Source organism: Arvicola amphibius, chromosome 12, assembly GCF_903992535.2.
Source record: "Arvicola amphibius chromosome 12, mArvAmp1.2, whole genome shotgun sequence".
Taxonomy (NCBI): Eukaryota; Metazoa; Chordata; class Mammalia; order Rodentia; family Cricetidae; genus Arvicola; species Arvicola amphibius.
This window is the reverse complement of record NC_052058.2, coordinates 53,856,738-53,869,930: the sequence shown is the minus strand read 5'-3', so window position 1 is coordinate 53,869,930 and position 13,193 is coordinate 53,856,738. Positions and strand designations below refer to the sequence as shown.

Here is a 13,193-nt window from a genome sequence, read left to right as displayed (position 1 = left end):
TAAAAAGAAAGGCAGTGGTATATACAATATGTAACTTAGCATGTGATGCAATGTGCCATAAGTTACCCTGACGAATATACAATAAAGTTTGGCTCAGCAATTCGGTAAAACTCGGTATCAGAGACATAAGGTGCACACCATTTACCAACTTCTTTTCTTTAATATTTTTGTTGCTATGGTCAGGAGTGTGACTCAGTGAATAAAATGCTTCCTGCACATACATGAGGACATGAGCTCAGATCCCCAGCACCCATGTTAAAATCAGACATGGCTACACATATTTATAGCCCCCAGTGCTTGCTGGGCAGAGGCAGGCGGATATCTGGAGCTTGCTGGCCAGGCTGTCTCACCAAATTTTTGACCTTCAAAAATAAGATAGAGAGCTACAGAAGAAGCTATATGGCATGGCCTTTACATGCACACGTTCACACATGTGTGTTCAACACACATTAACATACATCACATACATACACACGTAACAGAAACGTATTGTTAAAATCCCCTTTACTTTCCTATGTCACAGATTAAGCCAACACTTACTGAGGTGTGTGTCCCCCAGTGACAACCATCTTTTTTCCTCCGTAAAAACATATGCTGCATCTGAGCCATTTTCACTCTGTCACACAGGGGAGCAGGGCAGATGAGGCTTTGTTTGCTTGCTCATTTTGCAAGTCCTTCTCTGTCACACAGGGGAGCAGGGCAGATGAGGCTTTGTTTGCTTGCTCATTTTGCAAGTCCTTCCTTATGTCTTATAACTTTTAGCAGAATGAAAAATTAAAACTCAATGGTAAGTTTTAGGTGCTTGTTTCCGCCTCTCCCGTTGACTTAAAGTGTAGGTACACCCTGCCAGGCCTCCCAGGTTGCGGATTTTGGATTGCAGTGTTACCTCAGCTGTGACAAGAGTGACATCCTGGTCCCTCTCCCTAGGGTACAAATCAGTTGAGACCAGGGGCCTAATCTTCCTTTGCTATGAGCACAAACCTGGGAAGATGGGGGTGCTTGGTACCCTCCTACTGCCTGAAAGGACCAATGTTATCAGCAAGATTAGAACATCACTTGAAGAATCCATATATGTTTCCTACCATCTGTCCTTGAAGAGCCCTTTGTGAGGCTGAGGACCTGCAGGATCCCTGCCCGTGTCCCTCCAGCCTTTGGTGATGAGTCATGCGTACCCCACATTTACTATATGGACACCCTCACTGTGCATAGCTTAACTCATGTGACTTTATACTTAACTAACTTTGAACATGAGCTCTCTATAAGACTCCAGACCCTAGCATTATGATGCTAATACTTTTTGCATATAGCTGTCCCTATCCCATACCTCAACACTTGGTAGGTTCTCATCCCCAGGATGTGTTCAGGCCACATGTGTTGAGTTCAGCTGAATTTCCTAACACATAAGGGTGTTACTTCTTCCAGACCCTCATGCCCATGTTTCATCTTCGTTTCAGGTGCTGAACCTCTTTTCCATGACCTGGATAGTGATGACACCTCCCTCAGTAACCTGGGCGACTGCTTCCTAGCCACAACAGAAGCAGGGCCCCTGCAGTCCAGAGTGGGAAACCCCATTGACCATCTGTACTCCATGCAGAATTCCTATTTCACCTCTTGAGTCTTCTAGAATTTTGTGGCTGGGCTCCCATACGGAACAACCATACTGTGTGAGGGGTTGCTGACTTTAGGCTGGGGAGGCCAGAGAAGAGGTGGGCTGGGGAGGGAGGCTTGTTGGGGATGCTGTTGTGTAATGACATGGTGTAGCTCAGCATTTCCAAAGACTGGATACGTTATGGATCACATAGTTTAATGTTTCTAATAAGAGTCTTAGTGTTAGATATGAAGATGTGTTTATCATTAAGGACAGGGACTTTTAATATAGACATTCTCAAGCAAGCTAGATACCTAGGGACTCCTAACAGCTTCCCACTATTGTGGAGAAGTACTTGTCAAGAGGTGCCGTATGTCTCTTCATCTACACACCAATAGACAGACAGATAGATGTGTGTGTGTGTGCGCGCGTGTGTGTGTGAGTGTGTAACCTTTCATACTTTATCATCAGAGTTTATCCCTAATTATAACAGACACCAACTGTACAGCAAAAGTAACTTTATTTTCAGTGTGAACTGTATTTAAGGAAATGCTTGATGCACTTAAGTTATAAAATGAGATAATTTACTTTTATAAACTTTATCTTTAGTTTGGAGAGACTGACTCATCGGCAGGGCAGAGAGGGCTACTCCACCCTAGCCCCATAGCTTTGAGTGCTCGAGTGCTCATTCTGGTCTCAGAGTATCACTGAGGTCTAGAAAACAACTCCATATGGCTGGCTGCATCCTGGAGTGGACACTTGCTCATTCTGGCATTGAGTCCCTCGGCCTTGGTGGAACAGAGCAAGCCCTGACCACGATTTTAGGCTTGTTGGCATGTGGTGGTTGGGCAGCATCGGCAAGGTTGTTTCGACCCCCAGACTCAGCCTCAATGAGTGTGGATGAGGTTGATACCACACCTACCTCCCTCTCTCTGAGTGTGGATGAGGTTGATACCACACCTACCTCCCTGGGGACATTGAGGCTCTACCCAGGACATGATCAGGGTTTAGACTTAATTCTGATATGACTTAAAATGTAGCCAGATGATGTACCTGATGATAGCGGACACCTGGGACCACAAAATAGAAAGTTCCTGCACCCCAAGTCCTACCCCTTGGCATAGCCCACATGGCAGAGGCACAGCTCCAAAGGGTGGAGAGAAAAACTCCGTCTGAGAAGGTGGAAGAGGCGTGGTGGATGGAATTCTAGAGCAAGTGTTGACGCACATCTGCTTTTTGTTTGTTTGTTTTGCTTTTACTTTTTAAAAGGTCATTTAAAAATGACTCTATGCACCCAGAAAGCCTGAATTACTTGCGATCTCTGTTTGTCCCTTTCTTGAAGGCTCATTATAGACAGTCTCATGGAGTTCATAGAAGCAGAGAGGACCAGGCAGGTATCCAGGGCTCTTCCCTTCAACTCACTTTGCTGACCGTGAGCACAAGAAGACCCAGCAAGCCATTGACACAGGGACAGTTCCATACCCTGAAATCCAATTATGGTGCTAGGATGGGGTCTTCTGTGTTAGGATCCTCCTGGGAAAACAGAGTGAGTCACAGGGAAGACAGACTCCATTGAGAGGGGTTGTGACAGGCATGGCCCCATGCCTGGAGACGTCATCAGAGCCTTGAACATACCCACGTATCCACGTCACTCTCTGCAAGACCAGAGGAAGCATGTCCCTTAGTGGTAGAGTCTGTGTTGTGTGATTTTTTTGTGCTCTTCTTTCTAATTTATGCAAACCATCAGGAACCCCAAACCAGTCTGTTGCGTGAGGATGAGGCAGGTGCAGGTGGCAGCCACCGAAGGTGTCTGTGTTACTGATTGGTTGGAGAATGTAGCAGATATTATGTGATTGAAAACAAACAGAGATCCTTAATTCTACTCTTTAATGACATACCGAGATGAAATTAAAAACCTCTTACAAATGGACTGTGGTTTATTCTGGGGAGAAGGGTGGGCATGGAACCAGGGAAACATGGGAGTTTCTTTGGCAAAGCCATGGGGGATGTGCTGTGGTGAAACTTTGAATAAACAAGACCAGTGGCTGCAGTCAAACCTAGGCGGAAGGGTTCTGAAGCCCCTAGCTAAGATGGACAGCTAAGATGGACAAGGTCCTTACGTTTTTACCCCCCCACTCCCGCCCCGAAGGAGGTTCTAGAAACATTCCATCATCACTCTACAGCTCCCCTGTGGGAGAAATTACAACATGCACTATGTGATATTGGCTTGGGATTAGCATGCGGAAGCCATGCTGAAGAAGCAAGAATTCTTGAGCACGAGAGCAGAGACGCAGCCAGTGTGGCTTCCCGATCGAGTCTCCTAGAGTTCTCAGCAATTTCGCATTTAAGTTTTCACTACCATGGAAGAGAGTTTGGGTTAAAAGATCCCTCTCTCTAGCGCACTGAGAAGGCTCTGCTCACGGCTCCCAGGCTTTCCCTGGGGTGGCTATCTCCGACTTTTGTTCTTCTTACCTTCTAACTCTGAGCGTGTTCCGATCTAAATTCCCCTTGAGCAAGGTACTTCACTCTGCAGAGCTGATAGAGTGACAGACATGGTACTTGTCACTATCCTCAGAGAGAAGAGGGCACTGACTATGGCATACAGAGCCCTTTGCCTGACAATGGGAACATGGTAAAGAGTGGGTTGACTGGTCTCAGGACTTGATCAATGTTGAGTGACTTATGGAAATCTCAGGCCATGTGTGAAGAAAATTGAGAAGACACTGACTCACCTGAGCTGAAGAGGATCGTCTTTGCCTCTCTCCAGATGATTCTTTGCTAAATCTCAATGCAATTATCACTTAATTCAAGGCAGACGTGTAGGGAGTGGCTCATGTTGAGTGGAAGGCATGTAGAAAATATTTTAATGTTGAAAGTGTGTTAACAACCACTCCCCACCCCCCAAAAAATACATAGAAGGAGTTATCAGTGCTTTGCAGATTTCTCTTGCCATCTCTAGGGACCTGCATGGGGACGGGGTGTTGGGAGATGGGAGGCTGGGGTCAGAGTGGAGAACCAACAGCCTGATCAGGAGAAATGGGTTGACTTAATTCCGATCAAAATGGGAAGGAAGTGGAATTAGCCGGTCAGTTCCAAACTCAAAGACAAAATAAAGTCCAACTGAAATCACATAAAATCTCTCTCTCTCTCTCTCTCTCTCTATATATATATATATATATATAGAGAGAGAGAGAGAGATACACACACACACACACACACACACAAAATAAGATGAAAACTTAATATGGTTTACCTTCAATAAAACAATCCTACAAAGAGTCACAACTGAATCAAAACCAAACGGACACACTGTGTCCCTGATTCTTGATTCCAATAGTACAACCTTATTCCAGTGACAGGAAGGGGTAAATCATCTTTAGGGGGTTCAAGGCAAGGCTTGGGATTTTTATGCTTGAAAACATAGTCTTTCTGAACAAGTAGAGAAATTTGTGTTGCATGGGAAATGCCCTGCGCTTGACTCCAAGATGGACTCTCAACCTTCTTCTCTTCGTCAATAAAAGTGACCCTTGACACTGGTCTGTCTGTGAAAAACAAAAGCAACAAATACACGTGAGGTCTGTGGACTCTGCCATGCTGCACTCCAGCATTTAGTCTTACAGGGCACACGTGAGTCAGTCACTGGGGAAGCTTCCTGGCTGTATGAGCAGTTCGTTGCTCCTTTGCTCTGTGAAAGGTTTTGCTTTCTCCTCAGTTCTCACGAAGCAGTGGCTGTCCCAGAGAAGGACAGATATATTCAGGGTGAAAATGACCTCTGTCCCCTGCCGGCAGCTGCAGTCACTAAAGACACTGCCTGATGGACCTCCCCGCATCCTTCTAGGGCAGGATCCAGGAGGAATGTGGGTGACACAGCCCTTGTGGGTGACGCATCAACTGGTCCCTAGGCGCCACCCAAGTGCTTAGGAAGAGAAGAGTGCCTCGTGTCCCTCATTTATGGTGGGGAGGGCCTAGCTAGATAATTATACAGATTGCCACTTTATCTAAACCCTTTCACACCCTTTCCTAACACACTCATTTATTCATTTATTTCATTCAACCAAGAGGTGTTTGTAAGGACGGGGAATGTGCTGTGTTCTGGGGTGAGTTAAAACAAACAAACAAAAAAGCAAAACAAAAAAAAAGAAAGCAGAAAAAGGCAAAGTCCCTGGCTGATTAGAGACGGCAAGTTAGGCAGAAAATAGCTGTTGCAAAGTTTATCAAATGACCTTGTACAGTATGAAGAGAGCAAAAAGATTTGCCGCCTGCACGGTAAATTGCTTGGGGGTAGAAAGAATCCTAGGGATTCTCTGGTCAGGTCCAAAGAAATAGCTTGTCTTATATGCAAAATGTCCTTGGAATCAAAGAAAAGGGGCCACTGTCAATCAACACATGTTTATTAAGTCTGGACATGGACATTTGCTGCCCTGTGCAGCCCACTTCTGATAACATCACTCTGATATCCTTTGGGGACTTGACCTTTCTTAGTTTGTTAGTCTTGGAGGATTGCAAGTGAAGGTGACCTGGTGCACAGTCATCGAGGGACAGATGTCACATGACCAGTGCTCAGTCTGCCACCCTCTTCAAATCTCTGTGGAGCAGCACTAAGTTGGGCACCCAATGGAAGTTGGTTTCTTTCTGGAGATGCCCATATCAGGATGGTCAGATAATCCCTGCGACCCAGACACCCAAAACTGCCCTGACTCCGCCTGCTTCTAAGACTTCAACAGACACAGATTGAGAGAAATCTGCTCGCTCTTGCCACAGACCTTTGCTTGCTCAGGGTAACTCGAGTGGTTCATTTATTTTGCAGTGATCAATCGGTATACTGACAGAGGCAGAAATGGCTCCAGCCCTTTCCCCTCTTGGGCCACCAAGCTAGAAAAGCCAAGGAGCAGGAGCACAAACTTTGAATTGGGACGTCCTGGAGCAGCAATCCTGCTCCTTAACCACACTACCCCCCCCCCACCCCGACCCTCTCTGCTTCCTTACCCACACAGGACCCTAAAGATGCTTCCTGCCATGTTGGTCTAAGAAACAGAAGTACAAAATAGATGCTTTCTGGAATGTGGTAGCGATGATCATAGTTCTCCAGGTGAAAACAATGCCTGGTATGGGGGAATGGGAGTGAGGAGAAATGAGTTCTGCGTTCAGGAGTCATCTGGTGGTTAACAATAACCGGGGTAAGAGACAGGAGAGGGTTAAAGGCGTTTAAAATGGGAAACACAGTGGGACCTTGGGAACCAATAAACACCGCTTGGCATTTCCTATTCTTTTCTTGCCTGGGAAAATCACTTTTGGTAAGTACAGGCACACGCATGGGAGTGGCGTGTTTGTAGCAGGCATGTGGGGTGTCAGGCTTGTGCTGCCATTGGTCCATAGCTGCTGCTGATTTCTGCTCTGGAAACTGGATGGACTCTGAGAAGAGGGCTTTGTGGGGAGAACAGAGGTTCAGAAGGGTGAGGGGGGAGAGGGAAGGGGTGAATTGGCATTGACCTTCCTGTAAGTATGGAAACATTCCATCAACAACCTCCTTTTGTCCTCAACGCTTGCCAGATGGCCAGCCTGAGATTTGCTGGCAACTGCTTCCAGGTGGGGTGTTCCATGTGATCTTATCAGAAGAGGAGAAAGGCTGAGTCGGAGTGACCTTATTTCAATACCATGCTTTGCAGAGACAGAAATGTGTGGCTTGTGGTCTGTGGAGGGGCTGGGTATGGCAGAGAAACGACTTGAACCAGGCTTCTGTTAACCATATAACTAGATAGTAAACTATTAGGTTATGGTCTAGATATTTGTTGTCTAGGAAGAAAAAGTTGGCACCCCCCCCCCACACACACACTCCTGGCAGTGGGACCAGGGCTTATCCTGGGTTCATGAACTGGTTTTTAGGATCCCATTCCCTATGGTGGGATACCGTGCCCAACCTTCATAGAGTGGGGAGGCCTTACCCACTCTAAGAATGAGGATGGGGGGTAGAATGGGGAGAGGTGGGAGGGTGGGAGAAGTGGAGGGAGGGGCAAATGGGGCTAATATGTAAAATGAAAAAAATAATAAAAAGATGGCATCCCCAGTGTCGTCATTTTTCAGTAATCATGTCTTTAAAAGGTTGAATGTAATTGTTATGATTTTAGTAATATATTTTACTAAACCCTATATATCCTAACATTACTTCTCAACATTTCCCTAGCCACATGTGGGCAGTAGCTAGCACGATGGACAGCACATTTAGATAATCTGGACCAAAACATTTCAATTATCCCAATAGTAGAAAGGAAGCTCCTTGGCTTATTTTGAAATGCATGAGCAGGATGCTCAAATGTGGCTCAGATACACCAACACCTACGTGCCTGTGCTGACTAACCGAGCTGGAAATTGATTTTCCGAACTTCCCTCGCATCTCGTCTCTCTGTCCTGTCTCTCTCTCCTCCACGGCCTGCCCACAAGGGAGAGCTGAAGCAATGAGACAAGGGCGACTTGGCCAAATGGCTGCATCATTTTCCAAGATGAATACAAATAGTGATTGAATCTGGGTATATCTGACTGTCAGTCCTGGTTAAATATTTTCTGTATTTTACTACCTAGGGTGGCTTTCCATAGCTTTATACTCACTGGTTAGCTACTTGCTTTGTGCATTATTTATGTCCTGGGATGAGGGCCAGGTTTGTATTGAACCGGCTTCTCTGTGTCCACTGAGCTGGATGCCTTTGCGCATGCGTGGAAGCCAGAACCACAATGATGGATCCCACATGTACTGAATCCCTCTCTCCACAAGCCCACCTCTCCCTCACTCTGCATGACCTACCTTAGTGCTAGTCATAAAATAGATGGTTGTAAAGCAACTTGCTGAGTTTGACTAAATATCCCAAAGAAGATAAATGTCTGGCCTTTGTTTCCATAAAGGAGGAAACAGATATACACAAATATTCAGCAGGGTGGCCTAGTCGGTCCCTGCCAAAGATTGGATGTCACTGGAGTAGATGTCCATTTACTCTTCCGACAAGCAAATCTTAAGCACCAACGAGATGTCTGGTATTATTCTACAACAAGGTAAAACAATGAGACAGTCCTGTCCCTACCTCTATGCAGGACAGAAACAGGTACACAGAATTATAATAAGTATATCACACGCATCAAAATAGAAATCTGTAACAAGTAGTGTGAAGCTACAAGGAAGGGCACACAGATCTGGGGAGGCGGGCTACGTTCCACAGAAGTTATCTCCATGTTTGGGGGGGATAAGGAAGTGGACTAGAGACAGACAGATCTGGGGAGTCAGGCTAGGTTCTGCAGACATTCTCACCATGTTTTAGAGGGATAAGGGAGTGGCTTAGAGACAAAGAAAGGAAGAGAGTTCTAAGAAAGAGCATCGGCATAGAGCCCAGGTGCTAGGAAAGCAAAAGAGGAAACAGGAGTGCAGCTCGTATGTGGAGGCTTCTGGCTCTTTACGAACAGCTGAGAAAAAAATGAACGGCCGAGGACCTCCCCCACAAAGGGCTTTTCATGTATGTTCTTGTCCATTAAGATTTAAGTATTTGAAATTTAAGAAAATTTAGAAGTGTTTATTAATAAAGATAGCAATGATTTACTTGTTATGTTCTGGCATAAAAGTTACATTTAAAAGAAAAACCCTATTCCTCAGCTCACCAGTGAGTTAGTATTACATGCATTTGTTTTACAGCCCCACACACCTCTTCTTTCATGTCTGACAGGCAGATTCTCTGGCCCGCTTCCACGCTCAGTCTGCTTCAGCCTGTTAAATTTCATTCTGGACATTTTCACTAATATGCTTATCCAGGGAAGACCAGCTTCCATCTTTTTAAAAGACCATTTGGATAATCTTACGCATCACATCCAATTTTTGGCTTTAACAATATAGTTTATTTGGATCTGAAACCCATATTCTATGTTATACTTAAATGCATAGATGCCTAGCACTTATAGCTTGTTTTCTCATACCACCTTCAGCAACTATCCTGGGAGAAATCTCTGAATTAGCAGGGTAGATGTAAGATACACAGGGGAAGGACACACTGGTGTGGGACAGACAGGTAGTGCTCTGGTTTATGTTGGAGTTATGCCCCAGTTAAACTACCAGAAGACGCAAATATTATAAGTAAAAATGCATTTTCATATACCATAGACTACCTTAAATGGTTGGAGAATACTGAAAGATATCACCTAGCACAAAGTTTATTTTATAGTAAAGTGTAACATTTTGTACTGAACACACAAAGCTAGACTTGCTCTATGGATACTCGCCATTCACATATAGCTAATGTACATCGAGGTATTGTTTTTCCTGAATGGAAATTCCTTTTGCAGCATTATAAAGTCAACAGATCATAACTGTAGCTGTTGTGGTAGGGTCTGTGTACAAAATGAGGTTTGTCTACTGGATTCAGGATCCAACCGAAAGAGCCACTAAGTGTCAAAATGAAACAATTAAGCACATTACTAAAGTATTACAGGATGATAACACAAAGTACAAAATTAAAATATGTATCAATATTAATAAGTGATCATATAAGAGAAAGAGATAGATTCCCCTTATGAAGAAATCCAATTTGTATGTGTAGTCCATCATCAAACAGATGAGGCTTGATTCTTAAATTTGATTTTTAAATATGAGCTCTACATTGGCAGAGGCCACTGATGATGACTTCCTTGTAAAAAAAATGTGAATATGGATATAAAAGTAACCCACTAGGGACACATAAAAAATTCCACAGGCAACCGAGGTCAGCATCTGTAGTCACAGATCAGGACCTTCAGCATGATCTGATGAAAATGACATTTTATCTCTGTAGTCTTCATCCTCAAAGCAATGTGGGTTTCATATGGAGGAAAACATTAGAAAAATTCCATCTAAGGAGCATCATCAAACCTGATCATGGGCTGGAGATGTTGCTTGGTCTGTAGAGTGCTTGCCTAACATGTATGAAACCCTGGGTTCACCCCCAAGCATTTCATAAATCAGGCATGGTTGTACATGCGTGTAATCCCTGCACCTGGGAGATGGGGGAAGGAGAATCAGAAGTTCAGGTCCATCCTTGGCTCCACAGCAAATCTGAGGCCAGTCAGGGCTACACAAGACTTGGTCTTGAACAAAACCAAACAACACCCACCTGACCAATACTGAAATATATCGTCAGAATAAGAATAAGAAAATCATATTAAAGTCTGAGAAACTGTGAGACTGAGAGGAGCCTGAGCTCCTCTGAAATGTGACAGCTTCATGCGGGGCAACTTTCTAGAAGATCTTGCCAGAAGGGAAATCCTGGATAAACTGTGAAATTCTTTTAGGAATGTATCAGTACCGGATCATTTACTCTAACAAGTGCTCCAAATTAATACGTCAATAATGTGGGGGCTAAGATGCAGGTCACATGGAACCCCCTTACTTACCTCTTGGCTTTCTCCAAATCTAAAACTGTTGAGACCAGAATGTAGTTGGTGGGTTTTTGTTTGTTTGTCTGTTTTTTTTTTTTGTTGTTGCTGTTTTCACTCTTTGTCTCTTTGCTCTTTTGGAGGCCACTACCCAGCTCCCAAATAAATCACACACAGAGACATTATCAATATTTATAAATGCCTGGCCTTAGCTTGTCTTGTTTCTAGCCAGCTTTTCTTAAATTATTTCATCTACCTTTTGCTCCGGGATTTTACCTTACTCTATTTCTATATCTCTTTTCTTTCCTTCTTATTCTGTATCTGATTGTGTGGCTGGGTGGCTGGCACGCTTTTCTCACTCCTTGATTTTCTCTCTTTTCAATCCCTCCCTTTCTCCTTCTATTTAGTCTCTCTGCCTGACAACCCTGCCTATGCTTTCTCTTGCCTCACTATTGGCCATTCAGCTCTTTATTAGACCATTCAGGTGTTTTAGGCAAGCAAAGTAACACAGCTTCACAGAGTTAAACAAATGCAACATAAAAGAATGCAGCACATCTTTGCATCATTAAAGAAATGTTCCACAGCACAGACAAATGTAACCTGTCTTCAAATAATATGCCACAATGTAGTGCGGGGCTGTGGGCTGCTTTCCTGCAGCCCTGCTCCTGATCGCCGGGCTAGCTTGTGCCACAAAATAATTACACAGAAACTGTATTCTTTTAAATACTGCCTGGCCCATTATTTTCAGCCTCTTACTCACATCTTGACTAACCCATATCTAATAATCTGTGTAACACCACAAAGTGGTGCCTTACCAGGTAGATTCTAGCGTGTGTCCATCTTGGGCTGGAGCTTCATCGCATCTGGCATCTCTCTGAGGAGAGGCACGGCGGTCTGACTAACTTAGGAGAGGCGTGGCATCTGACTGATCCTTCTACCTCACTTCCTCTTCCTGTTCTGTCTACTCCACCCACCTAAGGGGCGGTCTATCAAATGGGCCAGGCAGTTTCTTTATTAGCCAATGAAATCAACTCAAACAGAAGACTCTCCCACATCACCACAATATCAGAGGATGGCATAGAGCTTCATCCTCTGAAATGGCTTCTCTCTCCTTTGAGACAGGGTCTCTCATTGGCCTGGAGCTCGCCAATTAGGCAAAGAGCATGTGGCCCATAAATCCCAGGGACGCCACTGTTCCCACCTCACTAGTACTGGGATGCAGCAACATGCCTGGGGCTTCATGTAGTCTCTGGAGGTTGAACTCAGGTTCTGATGCCTACAAAGCAAACATTTCACCAACTGAGGTATCTTTCCAGGCCCTGCATTTGATTTGATAACATCATTCATTGGTCTTTTGAAAAATCTTGGGCTTGAGTTGGGCCAATCATACCAAAGTTACCATGACTCGTTGCACTTTATTTTAAAGAATCACACTTGTTAGCATTACCACTCATCCCAGCAGAAAAGTCTGAATATAAGAAAACTGTCAACTCCACAAGCAAATGCAAAATTTTAAGTTTTTTCCAAATTATAACTTTCTCTCCATCATCCAAATATTATTCCTAACAAAAAGCGACAAATCTCTCAAAGAGTCAGATCATTTTACTCATGCTCAAGAAAATGTTTGTCAGAAAAATAAGTTTGTATAATCATAATTTGTTAGTCTTTTTCAATTAATAAAAGTATCTTAGGTGTCTAGAAGAAATGTTGAGTGGGTAAAGAACCCATCATTCCAAGTGTTAAGATCTAAATTCAGATCTCTAGAACACATGCATAGCAGTTGACACAGTGTGCAATCTGTAGTCCCAGTGATTGATGGGTAAGTGGCCCAGATATTCTGAAGTATGCAACAGAGATCAAAAGACCTGCTCCAAACAAGGTGAAAGGCCAGGACCAACATCTGAGGTTGTCCTCTAATTTTCATGTGTGTTCCATAGCACGTGCATGCGCTCTCTCTCCCTCTCCCCTACCACCACACACATACACACAGATTTTTTTAAAGGTGTTCCACAGACAAGAAAAAAATAGCTCAACTTTCATGTTTTTCATTTACTAAAAGAACTTTGCAGATAGCCGTCATTCATTGATCTGCCTGGGAGTCACTGTCAACACATCTAAGGGACACACTGATGAGTGCAAGGCACAAAGTGGGCCCCTGTGTCATACACCTCTATTCAAATGCTTCCATCATTTCTCTCGTTCTTTGCTGTGGAGGCCTTGTGAA

The 13,193-nt window shown here is 44.1% G+C and overlaps 1 protein-coding gene across 1 annotated transcript in view; it reads left to right on the top strand.

Moving 5' to 3' along the window:
- Window positions 1-1,615, top strand: part of Lmx1a (LIM homeobox transcription factor 1 alpha) — a 141,334-nt gene extending 139,719 nt beyond the window's left edge. Inside the window, exon 8 of the mRNA XM_038349965.1 lies at window positions 1,455-1,615. Coding sequence (XP_038205893.1) covers window positions 1,455-1,615 — 161 coding nt within the window. The remainder of the gene's footprint in view (window positions 1-1,454) is intronic.
- Window positions 1,616-13,193: the final 11,578 nt, after the last annotated feature.